The 27,424-nt window shown below is 47.0% G+C and overlaps 1 protein-coding gene across 1 annotated transcript in view; it reads right to left on the bottom strand.

Moving 5' to 3' along the window:
* lztr1 (leucine zipper like post translational regulator 1) overlaps window positions 1-27,424 on the bottom strand; it is a 169,616-nt gene that overhangs the window by 116,063 nt on the left and 26,129 nt on the right. Inside the window, exon 2 of the mRNA XM_072498002.1 lies at window positions 3,119-3,181. Coding sequence (XP_072354103.1) covers window positions 3,119-3,181 — 63 coding nt within the window. The remainder of the gene's footprint in view (window positions 1-3,118; window positions 3,182-27,424) is intronic.

Here is a 27,424-nt window from a genome sequence, read left to right as displayed (position 1 = left end):
CTTGTCTCCCATCACAAAATTACCAGCGTCATTTTGGAGCGGCCCAATGTCAACTTTTGCCTCCCGTTTGTTTTTAATGTATTTAAAGAAACTTTTACTATCATTCCTAATGTTACTGGCTAGCCTACCTTCAAATTTGATCCTCACTTTCCTTATTTCTCTCTTTGTTATCCTCTGTTTGTTTTTGTAGTCTTCCCAATCTTCTGACTTCCCACTACTCTTTGCCACATTATAGGCTTTCTCTTTTGCTTTGATGCATTCCCTAACTTCCTTTGTCAGCCATGGCTGCCTAATCCCCCCTCTGATAACTTTTCTTTTCTTTGGGATGAACCTCTGTACTGTGTCCTCAATTACTCCCAGAAACTCCTGCCATTGCTGTTCTACTGTCTTTCCCACTAGGCTCTGCTCCCAGTTGATTTTCATCAGTTCCTCCCTCATGCCCCTGTAGTTACCTTTATTTAACTGTAACACCTTTACATCTGATTCTACCTTCTTTCTTTCAAATTGGAGATTGAATTCGACCATATTATGATCACTGCCTCCTAAGTGCTCCCTTACTTTAAGATCTTTAATCAAGTCTGGCTCTTTACATAACACTAAGTCCAGAATGGCCTGCTCCCTCGTGGGCTCCATCACAAGCTGTTCCAAAAAGCCCTCCTGTAAGCATTCAATGAATTCCCTTTCCTTGGGTCCACTGGCAGCATTATTTACCCAGTCCACCTGCATATTGAAGTCCCCCATGATCACTGTGACCTTGCCTTTCTGACATGCACTTTCTATTTCGTGGTGCATTTTGTGCCCCCGGTCCTGACCATTGTTAGGAGGCCTGTACATAACTCCCATTATGGTTTTTTTGCCTTTGTGGTTCCTCAACTCTACCCACACAGACTCCACATCATCTGACCCTATGTCATTTAGTGCTATTGATTTAATTTCATTCCTAATTAACAAGGCAACCCCGCTCCCTCTGCCCACCTCTCTGTCTTTTCGATAGGTTGTGAATCCCTGGATGTTTAAATGCCAGTCCTGAACCCCCTGCAACCATGTCTCTGTGATGCCTACCACATCATACCTGCCAGTCACAATCTGGGCCACAAGCTCATCTACCTTGTTCCGTACACTGCGCGCATTTAAATATAGCACCTTTAATTCTCTATTGACCGTCCCTTTTTGTTTTCTTAGTGTGGTGGACCTTGGTTTACTGAGCCTTTCCATACACTGTGTCATATTTTGTGGGATGGGGACAATCGTAACCACTCTTGAGTTTTGTCTGTTCGTGTTTTTTTGTGTTCCTAAGCCGCTACGCTCCCCGCTGATTACTTCACCTCTTGGTTCCCTGACTTTCCCTTCCCCCCCAATCTTTAGTTTAAAGTCCTATTGACCACCCTATTTACTCTTTTTGCCAGAACACTGGTCCCAGCTCGGTTCAGGTGGAGACCATCCCAACGGTATAGGTCCCCCCTGTCCCAAAACTGATGCCAGTGTCCCATGAAAAGGAACCCCTCATTCCCACACCACTCTTTCAGCCACGTGTTAACTTCCCTTATTCGTGCATCCCTATGCCAATTTGCACGTGGCTCGGGCAGTAATCCGGAGATTATGACCCTTGAGGAACTGTTTTTTAATTTGAATCCTCGCTCTTTATAATCTCTAAACAGGTCCTCTTTCCTAGACTTGCCTATGTTGTTGGTACCGACATGGACCACAACAACTGGATCCTCCCCCTCCCTCTCCAGTATCCTTTCAAGCCGGTCAGAGATGTCCCGCACCCTAGCACCGGGCAGGCAACATACCATGCGGGACTCTTTATCCTGCTCACAAAGGATACTATCTATCCCCCTGATAATAGAATCCCCTACAACTACAACTTGCCTATATACTCCCTCCCCTTGAATGGCCTGCTGAACCATGGTGCCTTGGTCAGCTGACTCATCCTTCCTGCAACCCTGTTCGCCATCCACACAGGGAGCAAGTGCCTCATACCTGTTGGACAGAGTCAAGGGCTGAGGCTCCTGAGTTCCTGGCACCCCATCCACCACCTTAAACATTCACTCCCTCCAGCACTGAGGCTTGGTGGCAGCAGTGCATACAATCTACAAGATACAATGCAGGACCTTCCAAACCTGTGACCTCTACCACCTAAAAGAAGGGTACCAGATGCATGGGAACATCACAACCTACATGAGCCACACACCATCCTGACTTGGAACTATTGTGATGAATGTAGAAATTGTTATGTATTATATTATATGTTAATAAAACTGACAGTATGTTTCTAAAGCTGTAATTAAGGAGTTGTAAAAGATGAGGTAATGATATTGATTTTAACCATTTACTTGTTTTCAGAGATAGCTAATGGATATTGCTTTCATTGTTGGAGAATCCTTGGAGAATAGATAATTATGGGGCCTTGTATTTAGTCCTAGCTAAGCAGGTAATGGGGCTTCATAGTGAGATGCAGATTATGTAATTAATGGGAGGAGCCATGTCTGTCTACAGTTTTGCCAAATGCTGTTAGGTTGAGCAGAACAGTGACAAAACAGAAGGATTTTCAGGTTGTTCCTGAAAGGGGTCTCTCTCTCTAAAGGTCTGCACAGATAAGCAAGTAACCGGTTTTGTTAACTTTATTTATAAGTGACATTTGAACTGTATTTGAGTTGCTTAATTGGAATTAGTGGCAGTGTAGATAGCAAGTGTTTTTCCTTTTATTTAATAATTGTTTAACTGTTAATTGTAAAGCTATTTCTCTGATGTTAATGTGGTTAATTCTGTGTTTAAATTAAAGTTTGTTTTAACATAAAGAATACATATTGGTCCGAGGCAACACCCCTGGGGTGATGTTTCCTTTCCTCACAGTTTTTCAAATTGAAACATTGTTTGGGATTTCTTGTCTGGTATCCTCGCAAAAGTTAGGGTCTGGTCTCCTAACACTAATTTTGGAACTATAGCGCCTTTCCTTTACTGTCACAGGGCCAATGGGAGAACTTCCATCCAACAGCACTATGGGTGCACCGACACCACATGGACTGCAGAGACTCACCATCACCACCTTCTCATGGACAATTAGGAATGGGCAATCCCTAGCACATCCCACAAACTAATAAAACAAAGTACATACCCATTGTCCCCTCCAAACACATAGATTGCATCCTTATAGGCCACCACTGTATGCTTGCTTCGTCTGAAGAAAGAGAAAACATGAGCATCAACAACAATTCTATAGCAGTCTGTTGCAATATTTTCACAAATTGCATGGACAAAAAAAATCCGACATATCTGTCCCATTATACATCGATATTGAAATTCACTTTGATGTGGACCAACTGAATCAGTAGGTGACAATTCTGTCCTTTGAACGCTGAGATCGGAAATGGAGTTTATTTATTGTCAGTAAATAGGGGAACGGGTAAGAAGGAAGGGATTACTGGGAGGCCTGTGAGGAAGAAAATAATTATAGTGCTTTTCATGGCCTCAGGATTACCCAAAGCATTTACAGTCAATAAAACACTTCTGAAGCACTGTCATTGTTATGATACACCGGTGAATTTGTAGATGAGAGTGAAGTTACTACACAGTTAGGGGTTAATACAAAATTATGGACATGTCGGTGTGTGCTGAGGGTATTTATGCATAATACTGAATTACACAAAGGAATGTGGATGCATGGATTATATGGGGCTATTGATGGATGTGTATGTGATATGTCCACCTGAGATCAGACAAGGCCTTTCTTCAACATCTTATCTGGTTACCTTATTTAAGTAAGGATGTAAAAGCTTTGGGAAGCAGTTCAGAGAAAGTTTACCAAACTAATGCCTGGAATGGGCAGCTTGGCTTATGAGGAAAGGTTGGGACAGGCTAGTCTTGTATTTGCTGAAGTTTAGAAGAGTAAAAGCTGACTTGATTGAAACATAGAAGATCCTGGGGGTCTTGATAGGGTGGATGTGGATAGGATGCTTCCTCTTGTGGAAAAATCTAGAACTAGGGGCCACTGTTTAAAAATAAGGATCGCCTATTTAAATGGTGATACGGCAATTTTTTTTATCTGAGGGTCATGAGTCTTTGGAACTCTCTTCCTGAAAAGGTGGCGGGAGCAGAGTCTTTGAATATTTTTAAGGCAAGGGTGGATAGATTCCTGTTAAAAAAGGGGGTGGTAGGTTATTAAGGCTGACAGGTTGCAGATCTGAGGTTACTATCAGATCAGCCACGATAACAGAGCAGGCTTGAGGGGCCAGATGGCCTACTCCTTGTTCATTCTGAAAGATGACACCTCCAACGATGTAGTACTCCCTTGGTACTATACTGGGAGTATCAATCTGGTTTCTGGGCTCAGGTCTCTGGGGTGTGACTTGAACCCATAACCATCTGACTCAGAGGCATGAGTTCCATGCACTGGGCTATGGCCATTGTTTCCTCTGATTCCTCAGGAGTGCATAAGTGATTTATGCACTCCAAATGTGCCCCTTTAAATTTATAATGCAAGCCATGCACACACAGAAACGTAAAGAGGTTAACTTGTGTCTTTTAGCCTTAGTAATGCATCTGAAAGGAAATGTTGCCAAGCTTACATTAAATCTGGTTCTGGTGAATTAATCTTTGGACTGAGTGAGGAAACTGGAGCATCCGGAGGAAATCCATGTCGACACGGGGACAAAGTATGAACTCCACACAGTCACCCGAGGACGGAATTGAACGCGTGTCCCTGGCAGTGAGGCAGCAGTGCGAACCATTGTGCAACTGGGCCACCACATGTTTTAGTGTCATGTTTCAGGGGAGCATTTGGGAAATTAATCACAATATTAATGGGTTTCAAGTTGTTATGGAAATAGACAAGGATCATGCAAATGTGACACTGGCCAGAAATGTACAGATCAATAGACTCCCCTTCTACAAGTCACAAACTCCTACTCCTCTTTGACTATTACAATATTATTTTTCTAGACTATATTAGGATAACTGAAGTGCCTCTTTATTATTGCACTTTCCTTCCCACAGCTTTCTGATATATTCTTGCAAATTTCCTCCTATTTGATGGTCTACAGGATACACCCAGGAGCACATCAGCTCTTCCTCTGCTAGATAGGTAAAACACTGCAGACACTAGAACTCTGAAATAAGAACAGAAAGCGCAGGAAATACTCAGAAAATCTACCAGTGTCTGAGGAGCGAATTCTGAAGATGAGTCACATTCGAATCAAAATACAAACTCAAAATATTTCTCTCTTCACAGATGCTGCCAGACTGCTGAGCGCTTCCAGCTTTGTCTTTAGATCCTGCGTTAGTGTGTAGAATTAGGTTTACAGAGGGTTACTGATTAATTTGTGCACGGAAATTACTTAAGTATGGATGGGTGAACAGCATGGGTTTCAATGGGGTTAATGATAGATAACAGTGCAGCACAAGGTCACTGTGACTAAATTGATGAATCACTGAGCAGTAAGAGGTGTCTGTGAGACAGTACTGATGACGAGTGTGCAGTAGGGGGTCTCTGTGAGACAGTATTGATGATTAGTGTGCAGTAAGGGGTTTTTGTGAGACAGTATTAATTATCAGTGTGCAGTAAGGTGTCACTGTGACTGTATTGATGATCAATGTGCAGTAAGGGGTCTCGGTGAGACAGAATTAATGATCAGTGTGCAGTAAGGGGTCTCTGTGAGACAGTATTGATGACCATTGCGCAGCCAGGGGTCTCTGTGAGACAGTATTGATGATCAGCATGCAGTAAGGGGTCTCTGTGACAGTATTTCTGATCAATGTGCAGTAAGGGGTATCTGTGAGACGGTATTGATGATCAGTGTGTAGTAAGGGGTCTCTGTGACAGTATTGATGATCAATTTGCAGTAAGGGTTCTCTACGAGACAGTATTAATGATCAGCGTGCAGTAGGGGGTCTCTGTGACAGTATTGATGATCAATGTGCAGTAAGGGGTCTCTGTGAGACAGTATTGATGATCAGTGTGCAGTAAGGGGTCTCTATGAGACAGTATTGATGATCAATGTGCAGTAAGGGGTCTCGGTGAGACAGTATTAATGATCAGTGTGCAGTAAGGGGTCTCGATGATACAGTATTGGTGATCAGTGTGCAGTAAGGGGTCTCTGTGAGACAGTATTGATGATCAGTGTGCAGTAAGGGGTCTCTGTGGACGGTATTGATGATCAGTGCGCAGCAAGGGGTCACTGTGAGACAGTATTGATGATCAGTGTGCAGTAAGGGGTCTCTGTGAGACAGTATTGATGACCATTGCGCAGCCAGGAGTCTCTGTGAGACAGTATTGATGATCAACGTGAATGTGCTGTAATGGGTCTCTGTGAGACAGTATTGATGATCAGCATGCAGTAAGGGGTCTCTGTGACAGTATTTCTGATCAATGTGCAGTAAGGGGTATCTGTGAGACGGTATTGATGATCAGTGTGTAGTAAGGGGTCTCTGTGACAGTATTGATGATCAATTTGCAGTAAGGGTTCTCTACGAGACAGTATTAATGATCAGCGTGCAGTATGGGGTCTCTGTGACAGTATTGATGATCAATGTGCAGTAAGGGGTCTCTGTGAGACAGTATTGATGATCAGTGTGCAGTAAGGGGTCTCTATGAGACAGTATTGATGATCAATGTGCAGTAAGGGGTCTCGGTGAGACAGTATTAATGATCAGTGTGCAGTAAGGGGTCTCGATGATACAGTATTGGTGATCAGTGTGCAGTAAGGGGTCTCTGTGAGACAGTATTGATGATCAGTGTGCAGTAAGGGGTCTCTGTGGACGGTATTGATGATCAGTGCGCAGCAAGGGGTCACTGTGAGACAGTATTGATGATCAGTGTGCAGTAAGGGGTCTCTGTGAGACAGTATTGATGATCAGTGTGCAGTAAGGGGTCTCTGTGAGACGGTATTGATGATCAGTGCGCAGCAAGGGGTCACTTTGAGACAGTATTAATGATCAGTGTGCAGTAAGGTGTCTCTGTGAGACGGTATTGATGATCAGTGTGCAGTAAGGGGTCTCGGTGAGACAGTATTAATGATCAGTGTGCAGTAAGGGGTCTCGGTGGGACAGTATTGATGATCAGTGTGCAGTAAGGGGTGTCTGTGGACGGTATTGATGATCAGTGTGCAGCAAGGGGTCGCTGTGAGACAGTACTGATGATCAATGTACAGTAAGGGGTCTCGGTGAGACAGTATTAATGATCAGTGTGCAGTAAGGGGTCTCTATGATACAGTATTGATGATCAGTGTGCAGTAAGGGGTCTCTGTGAGACAGTATTGATGATCAGTGTGCAGTAAGGGGTCTCCGTGGACGGTATTGATGATCAGTGTGCAGCAAGGGGTCACTGTGAGACAGTATTGATGATCAGTGTGCAGTAAGGGGTCTCTGTGGACGGCATTGATGATCAGTGTGCAGCAAGGGGTCGCTGTGGACGGTATTGATGATCAGTGTGCAGCAAGGGGTCACTGTGAGACAGTATTGATGATCAATGTGCAGTAACGGGTTTCTGTGAGACAGTATTGATGATCAGTGTGCAGTAAGGGGTCTCTGTGGACGGTATTGATGATCAGTGTGCAGCAAGGGGTCACTGTGAGACGGTATTGATGATCAGTGTGCAGTAAGGGGTCTCGGTGAGACGGTATTGATGATCAGTGTGCAGTAAGGGGTCTCGGTGAGACTGTATTGATGATCAGTGTGCACTAACGGGTCTCTGTGAGACAGTATTGATGATCAGTGTGCAGTAAGGGGTCTCTGTGGACGGTATTGATGATCAGTGTGCAGCAAGGGGTCACTGTGAGACAGTATTGATGATCAATGTGCAGTAAGGGGTCTCGGTGAGACAGTATTAATGATCAGTGTGCAGTAAGGGGTCTCTATGATACAGTATTGATGATCAGTGTGCAGTAAGGGGTCTCTGTGAGACAGTATTGATGATCAGTGTGCAGTAAGGGGTCTCTGTGAGACGGTATTGATGATTAGTGTGCAGTAAGGGTTCTCTACGAGACAGTATTAATGATCAGCGTGCAGTAGGGGGTCTCTGTGACAGTATTGATGATCAATGTGCAGTAAGGGGTCTCTGTGAGACAGTATTGATGATCAGTGTGCAGTAAGGGGTCTCTATGAGACAGTATTGATGATCAATGTGCAGTAATGGGTCTCGGTGAGACAGTATTAATGATCAGTGTGCAGTAAGGGGTCTCGATGATACAGTATTGGTGATCAGTGTGCAGTAAGGGGTCTCTGTGGACGGTATTGATGATCAGTGCGCAGTAAGGGGTCACTGTGAGACAGTATTGATGATCAGTGCGCAGTAAGGGGTCTCAGTGAGACAGTATTGATGATCAATGTGAATGTGCTATAAGGGGTCTCTGTGAGACAGTATTGATGATCAGTGTGCAGTAACGGGTCTCTGTGGACGGTATTGATGATCAGTGTGCAGTAAGGGGTCACTGTGAGACAGTATTGATGATCAGTGTGCAGTAAGGGGTCTCTGAGACGGTATTGATGATCAGTGTGCAGTAAAGGGTCTCTGTGAGACGGTATTGATGATCAGTGTGCAGTAAGGGGTCTCGGTGAGACAGTATTAATGATCAGTGTGCAGTAACGGGTCTCTGTGAGACAGTATTGATGATCAGTGTGCAGTAAGGGGTCTCTGTGGACGGTATTGATGATCAGTGTGCAGCAAGGGGTCACTGTGAGACGGTATTGATGATCAGTGTGCAGTAAGGGGTCTCGGTGAGACGGTATTGATGATCAGTGTGCAGTAAGGGGTCTCGGTGAGACTGTATTGATGATCAGTGTGCACTAACGGGTCTCTGTGAGACAGTATTGATGATCAGTGTGCAGTAAGGGGTCTCTGTGGACGGTATTGATGATCAGTGTGCAGCAAGGGGTCACTGTGAGACAGTATTGATGATCAATGTGCAGTAAGGGGTCTCGGTGAGACAGTATTAATGATCAGTGTGCAGTAAGGGGTCTCTGTGAGACAGTATTGATGACCATTGCGCAGCCAGGGGTCTCTGTGAGACAGTATTGATGATCAGCATGCAGTAAGGGGTCTCTGTGACAGTATTTCTGATCAATGTGCAGTAAGGGGTATCTGTGAGACGGTATTGATGATCAGTGTGTAGTAAGGGGTCTCTGTGACAGTATTGATGATCAATTTGCAGTAAGGGTTCTCTACGAGACAGTATTAATGATCAGCGTGCAGTAGGGGGTCTCTGTGACAGTATTGATGATCAATGTGCAGTAAGGGGTCTCTGTGAGACAGTATTGATGATCAGTGTGCAGTAAGGGGTCTCTATGAGACAGTATTGATGATCAATGTGCAGTAAGGGGTCTCGGTGAGACAGTATTAATGATCAGTGTGCAGTAAGGGGTCTCGATGATACAGTATTGGTGATCAGTGTGCAGTAAGGGGTCTCTGTGAGACAGTATTGATGATCAGTGTGCAGTAAGGGGTCTCGGTGGACGGTATTGATGATCAGTGCGCAGCAAGGGGTCACTGTGAGACAGTATTGATGATCAGTGTGCAGTAAGGGGTCTCTGTGAGACAGTATTGATGACCATTGCGCAGCCAGGGGTCTCTGTGAGACAGTATTGATGATCAACGTGAATGTGCTGTAATGGGTCTCTGTGAGACAGTATTGATGATCAGCATGCAGTAAGGGGTCTCTGTGACAGTATTTCTGATCAATGTGCAGTAAGGGGTATCTGTGAGACGGTATTGATGATCAGTGTGTAGTAAGGGGTCTCTGTGACAGTATTGATGATCAATTTGCAGTAAGGGTTCTCTACGAGACAGTATTAATGATCAGCGTGCAGTATGGGGTCTCTGTGACAGTATTGATGATCAATGTGCAGTAAGGGGTCTCTGTGAGACAGTATTGATGATCAGCGTGCAGTAAGGGGTCTCTATGAGACAGTATTGATGATCAATGTGCAGTAAGGGGTATCGGTGAGACAGTATTAATGATCAGTGTGCAGTAAGGGGTCTCGATGATACAGTATTGGTGATCAGTGTGCAGTAAGGGGTCTCTGTGAGACAGTATTGATGATCAGTGTGCAGTAAGGGGTCTCTGTGGACGGTATTGATGATCAGTGCGCAGCAAGGGGTCACTGTGAGACAGTATTGATGATCAGTGTGCAGTAAGGGGTCTCTGTGAGACAGTATTGATGATCAGTGTGCAGTAAGGGGTCTCTGTGAGACGGTATTGATGATCAGTGCGCAGCAAGGGGTCACTTTGAGACAGTATTAATGATCAGTGTGCAGTAAGGGGTCTCTGTGAGACGGTATTGATGATCAGTGTGCAGTAAGGGGTCTCGGTGAGACAGTATTAATGATCAGTGTGCAGTAAGGGGTCTCGGTGGGACAGTATTGATGATCAGTGTGCAGTAAGGGGTGTCTGTGGACGGTATTGATGATCAGTGTGCAGCAAGGGGTCGCTGTGAGACAGTACTGATGATCAATGTACAGTAAGGGGTCTCGGTGAGACAGTATTAATGATCAGTGTGCAGTAAGGGGTCTCTATGATACAGTATTGATGATCAGTGTGCAGTAAGGGGTCTCTGTGAGACAGTATTGATGATCAGTGTGCAGTAAGGGGTCTCCGTGGACGGTATTGATGATCAGTGTGCAGCAAGGGGTCACTGTGAGACAGTATTGATGATCAGTGTGCAGTAAGGGGTCTCTGTGGACGGCATTGATGATCAGTGTGCAGCAAGGGGTCGCTGTGGACGGTATTGATGATCAGTGTGCAGCAAGGGGTCACTGTGAGACAGTATTGATGATCAATGTGCAGTAACGGGTTTCTGTGAGACAGTATTGATGATCAGTGTGCAGTAAGGGGTCTCTGTGGACGGTATTGATGATCAGTGTGCAGCAAGGGGTCACTGTGAGACAGTATTGATGATCAGTGTGCAGTAAGGGGTCTCTGAGACAGTATTGATGATCAGTGTGCAGTAAGGGGTCTCTGTGGACGGTATTGATGATCAGTGTGCAGCAAGGGGTCACTGTGAGACGGTATTGATGATCAGTGTGCAGTAAGGGGTCTCGGTGAGACGGTATTGATGATCAGTGTGCAGTAAGGGGTCTCGGTGAGACTGTATTGATGATCAGTGTGCACTAACGGGTCTCTGTGAGACAGTATTGATGATCAGTGTGCAGTAAGGGGTCTCTGTGGACGGTATTGATGATCAGTGTGCAGCAAGGGGTCACTGTGAGACAGTATTGATGATCAATGTGCAGTAAGGGGTCTCGGTGAGACAGTATTAATGATCAGTGTGCAGTAAGGGGTCTCTATGATACAGTATTGATGATCAGTGTGCAGTAAGGGGTCTCTGTGAGACAGTATTGATGATCAGTGTGCAGTAAGGGGTCTCTGTGAGACGGTATTGATGATTAGTGTGCAGTAAGGGTTCTCTACGAGACAGTATTAATGATCAGCGTGCAGTAGGGGGTCTCTGTGACAGTATTGATGATCAAAGTGCAGTAAGGGGTCTCTGTGAGACAGTATTGATGATCAGTGTGCAGTAAGGGGTCTCTATGAGACAGTATTGATGATCAATGTGCAGTAATGGGTCTCGGTGAGACAGTATTAATGATCAGTGTGCAGTAAGGGGTCTCGATGATACAGTATTGGTGATCAGTGTGCAGTAAGGGGTCTCTGTGGACGGTATTGATGATCAGTGCGCAGTAAGGGGTCACTGTGAGACAGTATTGATGATCAGTGCGCAGTAAGGGGTCTCAGTGAGACAGTATTGATGATCAATGTGAATGTGCTATAAGGGGTCTCTGTGAGACAGTATTGATGATCAGTGTGCAGTAACGGGTCTCTGTGGACGGTATTGATGATCAGTGTGCAGTAAGGGGTCACTGTGAGACAGTATTGATGATCAGTGTGCAGTAAGGGGTCTCTGAGACGGTATTGATGATCAGTGTGCAGTAAAGGGTCTCTGTGAGACGGTATTGATGATCAGTGTGCAGTAAGGGGTCTCGGTGAGACAGTATTAATGATCAGTGTGCAGTAACGGGTCTCTGTGAGACAGTATTGATGATCAGTGTGCAGTAAGGGGTCTCTGTGGACGGTATTGATGATCAGTGTGCAGCAAGGGGTCACTGTGAGACGGTATTGATGATCAGTGTGCAGTAAGGGGTCTCGGTGAGACGGTATTGATGATCAGTGTGCAGTAAGGGGTCTCGGTGAGACTGTATTGATGATCAGTGTGCACTAACGGGTCTCTGTGAGACAGTATTGATGATCAGTGTGCAGTAAGGGGTCTCTGTGGACGGTATTGATGATCAGTGTGCAGCAAGGGGTCACTGTGAGACAGTATTGATGATCAATGTGCAGTAAGGGGTCTCGGTGAGACAGTATTAATGATCAGTGTGCAGTAAGGGGTCTCTATGATACAGTATTGATGATCAGTGTGCAGTAAGGGGTCTCTGTGAGACAGTATTGATGATCAGTGTGCAGTAAGGGGTCTCTGTGAGACGGTATTGATGATTAGTGTGCAGTAAGGGTTCTCTACGAGACAGTATTAATGATCAGCGTGCAGTAGGGGGTCTCTGTGACAGTATTGATGATCAATGTGCAGTAAGGGGTCTCTGTGAGACAGTATTGATGATCAGTGTGCAGTAAGGGGTCTCTATGAGACAGTATTGATGATCAATGTGCAGTAATGGGTCTCGGTGAGACAGTATTAATGATCAGTGTGCAGTAAGGGGTCTCGATGATACAGTATTGGTGATCAGTGTGCAGTAAGGGGTCTCTGTGGACGGTATTGATGATCAGTGCGCAGTAAGGGGTCACTGTGAGACAGTATTGATGATCAGTGCGCAGTAAGGGGTCTCAGTGAGACAGTATTGATGATCAATGTGAATGTGGTATAAGGGGTCTCTGTGAGACAGTATTGATGATCAGTGTGCAGTAACGGGTCTCTGTGGACGGTATTGATGATCAGTGTGCAGTAAGGGGTCACTGTGAGACAGTATTGATGATCAGTGTGCAGTAAGGGGTCTCTGAGACGGTATTGATGATCAGTGTGCAGTAAGGGGTCTCGGTGAGACAGTATTAATGATCAGTGTGCAGTAACGGGTCTCTGTGAGACAGTATTGATGATCAGTGTGCAGTAAGGGGTCTCTGTGAGACGGTATTGATGATCAGTGTGCAGTAAGGGGTCTCGGTGAGACAGTATTAATGATCAGTGTGCAGTAACGGGTCTCTGTGAGACAGTATTGATGATCAGTGTGCAGCAAGGGGTCTCTGTGGACGGTATTGATGATCAGTGTGCAGCAAGGGGTCACTGTGAGACAGTATTGATGATCAATTTGCAGTAAGGGTTCTCTACGAGACAGTATTAATGATCAGCGTGCAGTATGGGGTCTCTGTGACAGTATTGATGATCAATGTGCAGTAAGGGGTCTCTGTGAGACAGTATTGATGATCAGTGTGCAGTAAGGGGTCTCTATGAGACAGTATTGATGATCAATGTGCAGTAAGGGGTATCGGTGAGACAGTATTAATGATCAGTGTGCAGTAAGGGGTCTCGATGATACAGTATTGGTGATCAGTGTGCAGTAAGGGGTCTCTGTGAGACAGTATTGATGATCAGTGTGCAGTAAGGGGTCTCTGTGGACGGTATTGATGATCAGTGCGCAGCAAGGGGTCACTGTGAGACAGTATTGATGATCAGTGTGCAGTAAGGGGTCTCTGTGAGACAGTATTGATGATCAGTGTGCAGTAAGGGGTCTCTGTGAGACGGTATTGATGATCAGTGCGCAGCAAGGGGTCACTTTGAGACAGTATTAATGATCAGTGTGCAGTAAGGGGTCTCTGTGAGACGGTATTGATGATCAGTGTGCAGTAAGGGGTCTCGGTGAGACAGTATTAATGATCAGTGTGCAGTAAGGGGTCTCGGTGGGACAGTATTGATGATCAGTGTGCAGTAAGGGGTGTCTGTGGACGGTATTGATGATCAGTGTGCAGCAAGGGGTCGCTGTGAGACAGTACTGATGATCAATGTACAGTAAGGGGTCTCGGTGAGACAGTATTAATGATCAGTGTGCAGTAAGGGGTCTCTATGATACAGTATTGATGATCAGTGTGCAGTAAGGGGTCTCTGTGAGACAGTATTGATGATCAGTGTGCAGTAAGGGGTCTCCGTGGACGGTATTGATGATCAGTGTGCAGCAAGGGGTCACTGTGAGACAGTATTGATGATCAGTGTGCAGTAAGGGGTCTCTGTGGACGGCATTGATGATCAGTGTGCAGCAAGGGGTCGCTGTGGACGGTATTGATGATCAGTGTGCAGCAAGGGGTCACTGTGAGACAGTATTGATGATCAATGTGCAGTAACGGGTTTCTGTGAGACAGTATTGATGATCAGTGTGCAGTAAGGGGTCTCTGTGGACGGTATTGATGATCAGTGTGCAGCAAGGGGTCACTGTGAGACAGTATTGATGATCAGTGTGCAGTAAGGGGTCTCTGAGACAGTATTGATGATCAGTGTGCAGTAAGGGGTCTCTGTGGACGGTATTGATGATCAGTGTGCAGCAAGGGGTCACTGTGAGACGGTATTGATGATCAGTGTGCAGTAAGGGGTCTCGGTGAGACGGTATTGATGATCAGTGTGCAGTAAGGGGTCTCGGTGAGACTGTATTGATGATCAGTGTGCACTAACGGGTCTCTGTGAGACAGTATTGATGATCAGTGTGCAGTAAGGGGTCTCTGTGGACGGTATTGATGATCAGTGTGCAGCAAGGGGTCACTGTGAGACAGTATTGATGATCAATGTGCAGTAAGGGGTCTCGGTGAGACAGTATTAATGATCAGTGTGCAGTAAGGGGTCTCTATGATACAGTATTGATGATCAGTGTGCAGTAAGGGGTCTCTGTGAGACAGTATTGATGATCAGTGTGCAGTAAGGGGTCTCTGTGAGACGGTATTGATGATCAATGTGCAGTAAGGGGTCTCGATGATACAGTATTGGTGATCAGTGTGCAGTAAGGGGTCTCTGTGGACGGTATTGATGATCAGTGCGCAGTAAGGGGTCACTGTGAGACAGTATTGATGATCAGTGCGCAGTAAGGGGTCTCAGTGAGACAGTATTGATGATCAATGTGAATGTGCTATAAGGGGTCTCTGTGAGACAGTATTGATGATCAGTGTGCAGTAACGGGTCTCTGTGGACGGTATTGATGATCAGTGTGCAGTAAGGGGTCACTGTGAGACAGTATTGATGATCAGTGTGCAGTAAGGGGTCTCTGAGACGGTATTGATGATCAGTGTGCAGTAAAGGGTCTCTGTGAGACGGTATTGATGATCAGTGTGCAGTAAGGGGTCTCGGTGAGACAGTATTAATGATCAGTGTGCAGTAACGGGTCTCTGTGAGACAGTATTGATGATCAGTGTGCAGTAAGGGGTCTCTGTGGACGGTATTGATGATCAGTGTGCAGCAAGGGGTCACTGTGAGACGGTATTGATGATCAGTGTGCAGTAAGGGGTCTCGGTGAGACGGTATTGATGATCAGTGTGCAGTAAGGGGTCTCGGTGAGACTGTATTGATGATCAGTGTGCACTAACGGGTCTCTGTGAGACAGTATTGATGATCAGTGTGCAGTAAGGGGTCTCTGTGGACGGTATTGATGATCAGTGTGCAGCAAGGGGTCACTGTGAGACAGTATTGATGATCAATGTGCAGTAAGGGGTCTCGGTGAGACAGTATTAATGATCAGTGTGCAGTAAGGGGTCTCTATGATACAGTATTGATGATCAGTGTGCAGTAAGGGGTCTCTGTGAGACAGTATTGATGATCAGTGTGCAGTAAGGGGTCTCTGTGAGACGGTATTGATGATTAGTGTGCAGTAAGGGTTCTCTACGAGACAGTATTAATGATCAGCGTGCAGTAGGGGGTCTCTGTGACAGTATTGATGATCAATGTGCAGTAAGGGGTCTCTGTGAGACAGTATTGATGATCAGTGTGCAGTAAGGGGTCTCTATGAGACAGTATTGATGATCAATGTGCAGTAATGGGTCTCGGTGAGACAGTATTAATGATCAGTGTGCAGTAAGGGGTCTCGATGATACAGTATTGGTGATCAGTGTGCAGTAAGGGGTCTCTGTGGACGGTATTGATGATCAGTGCGCAGTAAGGGGTCACTGTGAGACAGTATTGATGATCAGTGCGCAGTAAGGGGTCTCAGTGAGACAGTATTGATGATCAATGTGAATGTGGTATAAGGGGTCTCTGTGAGACAGTATTGATGATCAGTGTGCAGTAACGGGTCTCTGTGGACGGTATTGATGATCAGTGTGCAGTAAGGGGTCACTGTGAGACAGTATTGATGATCAGTGTGCAGTAAGGGGTCTCTGAGACGGTATTGATGATCAGTGTGCAGTAAGGGGTCTCGGTGAGACAGTATTAATGATCAGTGTGCAGTAACGGGTCTCTGTGAGACAGTATTGATGATCAGTGTGCAGTAAGGGGTCTCTGTGAGACGGTATTGATGATCAGTGTGCAGTAAGGGGTCTCGGTGAGACAGTATTAATGATCAGTGTGCAGTAACGGGTCTCTGTGAGACAGTATTGATGATCAGTGTGCAGCAAGGGGTCTCTGTGGACGGTATTGATGATCAGTGTGCAGCAAGGGGTCACTGTGAGACAGTATTGATGATCAATGTGCAGTAAGGGGTCTCTGTGAGACAGTACTGATGATCAGTGCGCAGTAAAGGGTCTCTGTGGACGGTATTGATGATCAGTATGCAGCAAGGGGTCACTGTGAGACAGTATTGATGATCAGTGTGCAGTAAGGGGTCTCTGTGAGACGGTATTGATGATCAGTGTGCAGCAAGGGGTCACTGTGAGACAGTATTGATGATCAGTGTGCAGTAAGGGGTCTCTGTGAGACAATATTGATTATCAGTGTGCAGTAAGGGGTCTCGGTGAGACAGTATTAATGTTCAGTGTGCAGTAAGGGGTCTCTGTGAGACAGTATTGATGATCTGTGTGCAGTAAGGGGTCTCGGTGAGACAGTATTAATGATCAGTGTGCAGTAAGGGGTCTCTGTGAGACAGTATTGATGATCAATGTGAATGTGCTATAAGGGGTCTCTGTGAGACAGTATTGATGATCAGCGTGCAGTAAGGGGTCTCTGTGACAGTATTTCTGATCAATGTGCAGTAAGGGGTCTCTGTGAGACAGTATTTTTTTTTAAAAAAATATTTTATTCAAAATTTTTGGTCAACCAACACAGTACATTGTGCATCCTTTACACAATATTATAACAACACAAATAACAATGACCTATTTTATAAACAGAAAATGAATAAATAATAAATAACAAAAATGAAAACTAACCCTAATTGGCAACTGCCTTATCACAAGTAACACTCTCCAAAAATATAATTTAACAGTCCAATATATAATTATCTGTAGCATCGACCTATACATATTATACAGTATATATTAACAACCCTGAGAGTCCTTCTGGTTCCTCCTCCCCCCCCCCCCCCCCCCCCAATCCTGGGCTGCTGCTGCTGCCTTCTTTTTTCCATTCCATCTATCTTTCTGCGAGGTATTCGACGAACGGTTGCCACCGCCTGGTGAACCCTTGAGCCGACCCCCTTAGAACGAACTTAATCCGCTCTAGCTTTATAAACCCTGCCATGTCATTTATCCAGGTCTCCACCCCCGGGGGCTTGGCTTCTTTCCACATTAACAATATCCTGCGCCGGGCTACTAGGGACGCAAAGGCCAAAACATCGGCCTCTCTCGCCTCCTGCACTCCCGGCTCTTGTGCAACCCCAAATATAGCCAACCCCCAGCTTGGTTCGACCCGGACCCCCACTACTTTTGAAAGCACCTTTGTCACCCCCATCCAAAACCCCTGTAGTGCCGGGCATGACCAAAACATATGGGTATGATTCGCTGGGCTTCTCGAGCACCTCGCACACCTATCCCCCACCCCAAAAAATTTACTGAGCCGTGCTCCAGTCATATGCGCCCTGTGTAATACCTTAAACTGAATCAGGCTTAGCCTGGCACACGAGGACGACGAGTTTACCCTGCTTAGGGCATCTGCCCACAGCCCCTCCTCGATCTCCTCCCCCAGCTCTTCTTCCCATTTCCCTTTTAGTTCATCTACCATAGACTCCCCTTCGTCCCTCATTTCCCTATATATATCTGACACCTTACCATCCCCCACCCATGTCTTTGAGATCACTCTGTCCTGCACCTCTTGTGTCGGGAGCTGCGGGAATTCCCTCACCTGTTGCCTCGCAAAAACCCTCAGTTGCATATACCTAAATGCATTCCCTTGGGGCAACCCATATTTCTCGGTCAGCGCTCCCAGACTCGCGAACTTCCCATCCACAAACAGATCTTTCAGTTGCGTTATTCCTGCTCTTTGCCACATTCCATATCCCCCATCCATTCCCCCCGGGGCAAACCTATGGTTGTTTCTTATCGGGGACCCCCCCCAAGGCTCCAGTCTTTCCCCTATGCCGTCTCCACTGTCCCCAAATCTTCAGTGTAGCCACCACCACCGGGCTTGTGGTGTAGTTCCTCGGTGAGAACGGCAATGGGGCTGTCACCATAGCCTGTAGGCTAGTCCCCCTACAGGACGCCCTCTCTAATCTCTTCCACGCCGCTCCCTCCTCCTCTCCCATCCACTTACTCACCATTGAAATATTAGCGGCCCAATAATACTCACTTAGGCTCGGTAGTGCCAGCCCACCCCTATCCCTGCTACGCTGTAAGAATCCCTTCCTCACTCTCGGGGTCTTCCCGGCCCACACAAAACCCATGATGCTCTTTTCAATCCTTTTAAAAAAAGCCTTTGTGATCACCACCGGGAGGCACTGAAACACAAAGAGGAATCTCGGGAGGACCACCATCTTAACCGCCTGCACCCTCCCTGCCAGTGACAGGGATACCATATCCCATCTCTTAAAATCCTCCTCCATTTGTTCCACCAACCGCGTTAAATTTAACCTATGCAATGTGCCCCAATTCTTGGCTATCTGGATCCCCAGGTAACGAAAGTATCCTGTTACCTTCCTCAACGGTAGGTCCTCTATTTCTCTACTCTGCTCCCCTGGATGCACCACAAACAACTCACTTTTCCCCATGTTCAATTTATACCCTGACAAATCCCCAAACTCCCCAAGTATCCGCATTATTTCTGGCATCCCCTCCGCCGGGTCTGCCACGTATAGTAGCAAATCGTCCGCATACAAAGATACCCGGTGTTCTTCTCCTCCTCTAAGTACTCCCCTCCACTTCTTGGAGCCCCTCAACGCTATCGCCAGGGGCTCAATCGCCAGTGCAAACAATAATGGGGACAGAGGGCATCCCTGCCTTGTCCCTCTATGGAGCCGAAAATATGCAGATCCCCGTCCATTCGTGACCACGCTCGCCATCAGGGCCCTATACAACAGCTGCACCCATCTAACATACCCCTCTCCAAAACCAAATCTCCTCAACACCTCCCACAAATAAACCCACTCCACTCTATCAAATGCTTTCTCGGCATCCATCGCCACTACTATCTCCGTTTCCCCCTCTGGTGGGGGCATCATCATTACCCCTAACAGCCTCCGTATATTCGTGTTCAGCTGTCTCCCCTTCACAAACCCAGTTTGGTCCTCGTGGACCACCCCCGGGACACATTCCTCTATTCTCATTGCCATTACCTTGGCCAGGATCTTGGCATCTACATTTAGGAGGGAAATAGGTCTATAGGACCCGCATTGTAGCGGGTTATTTTCCTTCTTTAAGAGAAGCGATATCGTTGCTTCAGACATAGTCGGGGGCAGTTGTCCCCTTTCCTTTGCCTCATTAAAGGTCCTCGTCAATACCGGGGCGAGCAAGTCCACATATTTTCTATAGAATTCGACTGGGAATCCATCCGGTCCTGGGCCCTTTCCCGCCTGCATGCTCCTAATTCCTTTCACCACTTCTTCTACCTCGATCTGTGCTCCCAGTCCCACCCTTTCCTGCTCTTCCACCTTGGGAAATTCCAGCCGATCCAAAAAGCCCATCATTCTCTCCCTCCCATCCGGGGGTTGAGCTTCATATAATTTTTTATAAAATGTCTTGAACACTCCATTCACTCTCTCCGCTCCCCGCTCCATCTCTCCTTCCTCATCCCTCACTCCCCCTATTTCCCTCGCTGCTCCCCTTTTCCTCAATTGGTGTGCCAGCAACCTGCTCGCCTTCTCCCCATATTCGTACTGTACACCCTGTGCCTTCCTCCATTGTGCCTCTGCAGTGCCCGTAGTCAGCAAGTCAAATTCTACATGTAGCCTTTGCCTTTCCCTGTACAGTCCCTCCTCCGGTGCTTCCGCATATTGTCTGTCCACCCTCAAAAGTTCTTGCAGCAACCGCTCCCGTTCCTTACTCTCCTGCTTCCCTTTATGTACCCTTATTGATATCAGCTCCCCTCTAACCACCGCCTTCAGCGCCTCCCAGACCACTCCCACCTAGACCTCCCCATTATCATTGAGTTCCAAGTACTTTTCAATGCACCCCCTCACCCTTAGACACACCCCCTCATCTGCCATTAGTCCCATGTCCATTCTCCAGGGTGGGCGCCCTCCTGTTTCCTCCCCTATCTCCAAGTCTACCCAGTGTGGAGCGTGATCCGAAATGGCTATAGCCGTATACTCCGTTCCCCTCACCTTCGGGATCAACGCCCTTCCCAGCACAAAAAAGTCTATTCGCGAGTAGACTTTATGGACATAGGAGAAAAACGAGAACTCCTTACTCCTAGGTCTGCTAAATCTCCACGGGTCTACACCTCCCATCTGCTCCATAAAATCTTTAAGTACCTTGGCTGCTGCCGGCCTCCTTCCAGTCCTGGACTTCGACCTATCCAGCCCTGGTTCCAACAGCGTATTAAAATCTCACCCCATTATCAGCTTTCCCATCTCTAGGTCCGGAATGAGTCCTCGCCACCGCCTCATAAAATTGGCATCATCCCAGTTCGGGGCATATACGTTTACCAAAACCACCGTCTCCCCCTGTAGTTTGCCACTCACCATCACGTATCTGCCCCCGTTATCCGCCACTATAGTCTTTGCCTCGAACATTACCCGCTTCCCCACTAATATAGCCACCCCCCTGTTTTTCACATCTAGCCCCGAATGGAACACCTGCCCCACCCATCCTTTGCGTAGCCTAACCCGGTCTATCAGTTTCAGGTGCGTTTCCTGTAACATAACCACATCTGCCTTAAGTTTCTTAAGGTGTGCGAGTACCCGTGCCCTCTTTATCGGCCCGTTCAGCCCTCTCACGTTCCACGTGATCAGCCGGATTGGGGGGCTTCCTACCCCCCCCCCCCTTGTCGATTAGCCATCCCCTTTTTCCAGCTCCTCACCCGGTTCCCACGCAGCTGCATCTCCCCCAGGCGGTGCCCCCCCCCGCCCATCCCCTCCCATCCCAGCTCCCCCCTCTCCCCAGCGGCAGCAACCCAGTAATTCCCCCCTCCCACCCCCCCCCCGCTAGATCCCCCGCTAGCGGAATTACTCCCCCCATGTTGCTCCCAGAAGTCAGCAAACTCTGGCCGACCTCGGCTTCCCCCCGTGACCTCGGCTCGCACCGTGCGACGCCCCCTCCTTCCTGCTTCTCTATTCCCGCCATGATTATCATAGCGCGGGAACCAAGCCCGCGCTTCTCCCTTGGCCCCGCCCCCAATGGCCAACGCCCCATCTCCTCCACCTCCCCTCCTCCCCCCATCACCACCTGTGGAAGAGAGAAAAGTTACCACATCGCAGGATTACTACATAAAACTCCTCTTTCCCCCCTTTTTAACCCCCCTGTTCGCCCCCCACATACGCCCCACCACTTTGTTCAAACGTTCTTTTTAATAACCCGCTCATTCCAGTTTTTCTTCCACAATAAAAGTCCACGCTTCATCCGCCGTCTCATAGTAGTGGTGCCTTCCTCGATATGTGACCCACAGTCTTGCCGGTTGCAGCATTCCAAATTTTATCTTCTTTTTATGAAGCACCGCCTTGGCCCGATTAAAGCTCGCCCTCCTTCTCGCCACCTCCGCACTCCAGTCTCGATAAACGCGGATCACCGCGTTCTCCCATTTACTGCTCCGAGTTTTCTTTGCCCATCTAAGGACCATTTCTTTATCCTTAAAACGGAGGAATCTCACCACTATGGCTCTGGGAATTTCTCCTGCTCTCGGTCCTCGCGCCATCACTCGGTATGCTCCCTCCACCTCCAACGGACCCGCCGGGGCCTCCGCTCTCATTAACGAGTGCAGCATCGTGCTCACATATGCCCCGACGTCCGCTCCCTCCACACCTTCAGGAAGACCAAGAATCCTCAGGTTGTTCCTCCTTGCATTGTTCTCCAGTGCCTCCAACCTTTCCACACATCGTTTCTGATGTGCCTCATGCATCTCCGTCTTCACCACCAGGCCCTGTATGTCGTCCTCATTCTCGGCTGCCTTTGCCTTCACGACCCGAAGCTCCCGCTCCTGGGTCTTTTGTTCCTCCTTTAGCCCTTCGATCGCCTGTAGTATCGGGGCCAACAGCTCTTTCTTCATTTCCTTTTTGAGCTCTTCCACACAGCATTTCAAGAATTCTTGTTGTTCAGGGCCCCATGTTAAACTGCCACCTTCCGACGCCATCTTGGTTTTTGCTTGCCTTCCTTGCCGCTTTCTCCTCCTTGTTTCATCCGTATCCAGGGGGGATTCCCTTCTGGTTTACCGCACAGTGTTTTTAGCCGTCAAAATTGCCGTTGGGGCTCCTATCAAGAGCCCAAAAGTCCGTTTCACCGGGAGCTGCCGAAACGTGCGACTCAGCTGGTCATCGCCGCACCCGGAAGTCTCTGTGAGACAGTATTGATGATCAGTGTGCAGTTAAGGGTCTCTGTGAGACAGTATTGATGATCAGTGTGCAGTAAGGGGTCTCTATGAGACAGTATTGATGATCAATGTGCTGTAAGCGGTCTCTGTGAGACAGTATTGATGATCAGTGTGCAGTAAGGGGTCTCTGTGAGACGGTATTGATGATCAGTGTGCAGCAAGGGGTCACTGTGAGACAGTATTGATGATCAGTGTGCAGTAAGGGGTCTCGGTGAGACAGTATTAATGATCAGTGTGCAGTAAGGGGTCTCTGTGAGACAGTATTGATGATCAGTATGCAGCAAGGGGTCACTGTGAGACAGTATTGATGATCAGTGTGTAGTAAGGGGTCTCTGTGACAGTATTGATGATCAATTTGCAGTAAGGGTTCTCTACGAGACAGTATTAATGATCAGCGTGCAGTAGGGGGACTCTGTGACAGTATTGATAATCAATGTGCAGTAAGGGGTCTCTGTGAGACAGTATTGATGATCAGTGTGCAGTAAGGGGTCTCGGTGAGACAGTATTAATGATCAGTGTGCAGTAAGGGATCTCTATGATACAGTATTGGTGATCAGTGTGCAGTAAGGGGTCTCTGTGAGACAGTATTGATGATCATTGCACAGCCAGGGGTCTCTGTGAGACAGTATTGATGATCAAGGTGAATGTGCTGTAATGGGTCTCTGTGAGACAGTATTGATGATCAGCATGCAGTAATGGGTCTCTGTGACAGTATTTCTGATCAATGTGCAGTAAGGGGTATCTGTGAGACAGTATTGATGATCAGTGTGTAGTAAGGGGTCTCTGTGACAGTATTGATGATCAATTTGCAGTAAGGGTTCTCTACGAGACAGTATTAATGATCAGCGTGCAGTAGGGGGTCTCTGTGGACGGTATTGATGATCAGTGTGCAGTAAGGGGTCTCTATGAGACAGTATTGATGGTCAGTGTGCAGTAAGGGGTCTCGGTGAGACAGTATTGATGATCAGTGTGCAGTAAGGGGTCTCTGTGAGACAGTATTGATGATCAGTGTGCAGTAAGGGGTCTCGGTGAGACAGTATTAATGATCAGTGTGCAGTAAGGTGTCTCTGTGAGACAGTATTGATGATCAATGTAAATGTGCTATAAGGGGTCTCTGTGAGACAGTATTGATGATCAGTGTGCAGCAAGGGGTCGCTGTGAGACAGTACTGATGATCAATGTACAGTAAGGGGTCTCGGTGAGACAGTATAAATGATCAGTGTGCAGTAAGGGGTCTCTATTATACAGTATTGATGAGCAGTGTGCAGTAAGGGGTCTCTGTGAGACAGTATTGATGATCAGTGTGCAGTAAGGGGTCTCCGTGGACGGTATTGATGATCAGTGTGCAGCAAGGGGTCACTGTGAGACAGTATTGATGATCAGTGTGCAGTAAGGGGTCTCTGTGAGACAGTATTGATGATCAATGTGAATGTGCTATAAGGGGTCTCTGTGAGACAGTATTGATGATCAGTGTGCAGCAAGGGGTCGCTGTGAGACAGTACTGATGATCAATGTACAGTAAGGGGTCTCGGTGAGACAGTATTAATGATCAGTGTGCAGTAAGAGGTCTCTATGATACAGTATTGATGATCAGTGTGCAGTAAGGGGTCTCTGTGAGACAGTATTGATGATCAGTGTGCAGTAAGGGGTCTCCGTGGACGGTATTGATGATCAGTGTGCAGCAAGGGGTCACTGTGAGACAGTATTGATGATCAGTGTGCAGTAAGGGGTCTCTGTGAGACGGTATTGATGATCAGTGTGCAGTAAGGGGTCTCGGTGAGACAGTATTAATGATCAGTGTGCAGTAAGGGGTCTCGATGAGACAGTATTGATGATCAGTGTGCAGTAACGGGTCTCTGTGAGACAGTATTGATGATCAGTGTGCAGCAAGGGGTCTCTGTGGACGGTATTGAAGATCAGTGTGCAGCAAGGGGTCACTGTGAGACAGTATTGATGATCAATGTGCAGTAACGGGTTTCTGTGAGACAGTATTGATGATCAGTGTGCAGTAAGGGGTCTCTGTGGACGGTATTGATGATCAGTGTGCAGCAAGGGGTCACTGTGAGACAGTATTGATGATCAGTGTGCTGTAAGGGGTCTCTGAGACAGTATTGATGATCAGCGTGCAGTAAGGGGTCTCTGTGGACGGTATTGATGATCAGTGTGCAGCAAGGGGTCACTGTGAGACGGTATTGATGATCAGTGTGCAGTAAGGGGTCTCGGTGAGACAGTATTGATGATCAATGTAACTGTGCTATAAGGGGTCTCTGTGAGACAGTATTGATGATCAGCGTGCAGTAACGGGTCTCTGTGACAGTATTTCTGATCAATGTGCAGTAAGGGGTATCTGTGAGACAGAATTGATGATCAGCGTGCAGTTAAGGGTCTCTGTGAGACAGTATTGATGATCAGTGTGCAGTAAGGGGTCTCTATGAGACAGTATTGATGATCAATGTGCTGTAAGCGGTCTCTGTGAGACAGTATTGATGATCAGTGTGCAGCAAGGGGTCACTGTGAGACAGTATTGATGATCAATGTGCAGTAAGGGGTCTCGGTGAGACAGTATTAATGATCAGTGTGCAGTAAGGGGTCTCTATGATACAGTATTGATGATCAGTGTGCAGTAAGGGGTCTCTGTGAGACAGTATTGATGATCAGTGTGCAGTAAGGGGTCTCTGTGAGACGGTATTGATGATCAGTGTGCAGTAAGGGGTCTCGGTGAGACAGTATTAATGATCAGTGTGCAGTAAGGGGTCTCGATGAGACAGTATTGATGATCAGTGTGCAGTAACGGGTCTCTGTGAGACAGTATTGATGATCAGTGTGCAGCAAGGGGTCTCTGTGGACGGTATTGAAGATCAGTGTGCAGCAAGGGGTCACTGTGAGACAGTATTGATGATCAATGTGCAGTAACGGATTTCTGTGAGACAGTATTGATGATCAGTGTGCAGTAAGGGGTCTCTGTGGACGGTATTGATGATCAGTGTGCAGCAAGGGGTCACTGTGAGACAGTATTGATGATCAGTGTGCAGTAAGGGGTCTCTGAGACAGTATTGATGATCAGTGTGCAGCAAGGGGTCACTGTGAGACGGTATTGATGATCAGTGTGCAGTAAGGGGTCTCTGTGAGACAGTATTGATGATCAGCGTGCAGTAAGGGGTCTCTGTGAGACAGTATTGATGATCAGCATGCAGTAATGGGTCTCTGTGACAGTATTTCTGATCAATGTGCAGTAAGGGGTATCTGTGAGACAGTATTGATGATCAGTGTGTAGTAAGGGGTCTCTGTGACAGTATTGATGATCAATTTGCAGTAAGGGTTCTCTACGAGACAGTATTAATGATCAGCGTGCAGTAGGGGGTCTCTGTGGACGGTATTGATGATCAGTGTGCAGTAAGGGGTCTCTATGAGACAGTATTGATGGTCAGTGTGCAGTAAGGGGTCTCGGTGAGACAGTATTGATGATCAGTGTGCAGTAAGGGGTCTCTGTGAGACAGTATTGATGATCAGTGTGCAGTAAGGGGTCTCGGTGAGACAGTATTAATGATCAGTGTGCAGTAAGGTGTCTCTGTGAGACAGTATTGATGATCAATGTAAATGTGCTATAAGGGGTCTCTGTGAGACAGTATTGATGATCAGCGTGCAGTAAGGGGTCTCTGTGAGACAGTATTGATGATCAATGTGAATGTGCTATAAGGGGTCTCTGTGAGACAGTATTGATGATCAGTGTGCAGCAAGGGGTCGCTGTGAGACAGTACTGATGATCAATGTACAGTAAGGGGTCTCGGTGAGACAGTATAAATGATCAGTGTGCAGTAAGGGGTCTCTATTATACAGTATTGATGATCAGTGTGCAGTAAGGGGTCTCTGTGAGACAGTATTGATGATCTGTGTGCAGTAAGGGGTCTCCGTGGACGGTATTGATGATCAGTGTGCAGCAAGGGGTCACTGTGAGACAGTATTGATGATCAGTGTGCAGTAAGGGGTCTCTGTGAGACAGTATTGATGATCAATGTGAATGTGCTATAAGGGGTCTCTGTGAGACAGTATTGATGATCAGTGTGCAGCAAGGGGTCGCTGTGAGACAGTACTGATGATCAATGTACAGTAAGGGGTCTCGGTGAGACAGTATTAATGATCAGTGTGCAGTAAGAGGTCTCTATGATACAGTATTGATGATCAGTGTGCAGTAAGGGGTCTCTGTGAGACAGTATTGATGATCAGTGTGCAGTAAGGGGTCTCCGTGGACGGTATTGATGATCAGTGTGCAGCAAGGGGTCACTGTGAGACAGTATTGATGATCAGTGTGCAGTAAGGGGTCTCTGTGAGACGGTATTGATGATCAGTGTGCAGTAAGGGGTCTCGGTGAGACAGTATTAATGATCAGTGTGCAGTAAGGGGTCTCGATGAGACAGTATTGATGATCAGTGTGCAGTAACGGGTCTCTGTGAGACAGTATTGATGATCAGTGTGCAGCAAGGGGTCTCTGTGGACGGTATTGAAGATCAGTGTGCAGCAAGGGGTCACTGTGAGACAGTATTGATGATCAATGTGCAGTAACGGGTTT

Source organism: Scyliorhinus torazame, chromosome 1, assembly GCF_047496885.1.
Source record: "Scyliorhinus torazame isolate Kashiwa2021f chromosome 1, sScyTor2.1, whole genome shotgun sequence".
Taxonomy (NCBI): domain Eukaryota; kingdom Metazoa; phylum Chordata; class Chondrichthyes; order Carcharhiniformes; family Scyliorhinidae; genus Scyliorhinus; species Scyliorhinus torazame.
The sequence above is the reverse complement of the archived record's forward strand: the minus strand, read 5'-3'. Positions and strand labels throughout refer to the sequence as shown.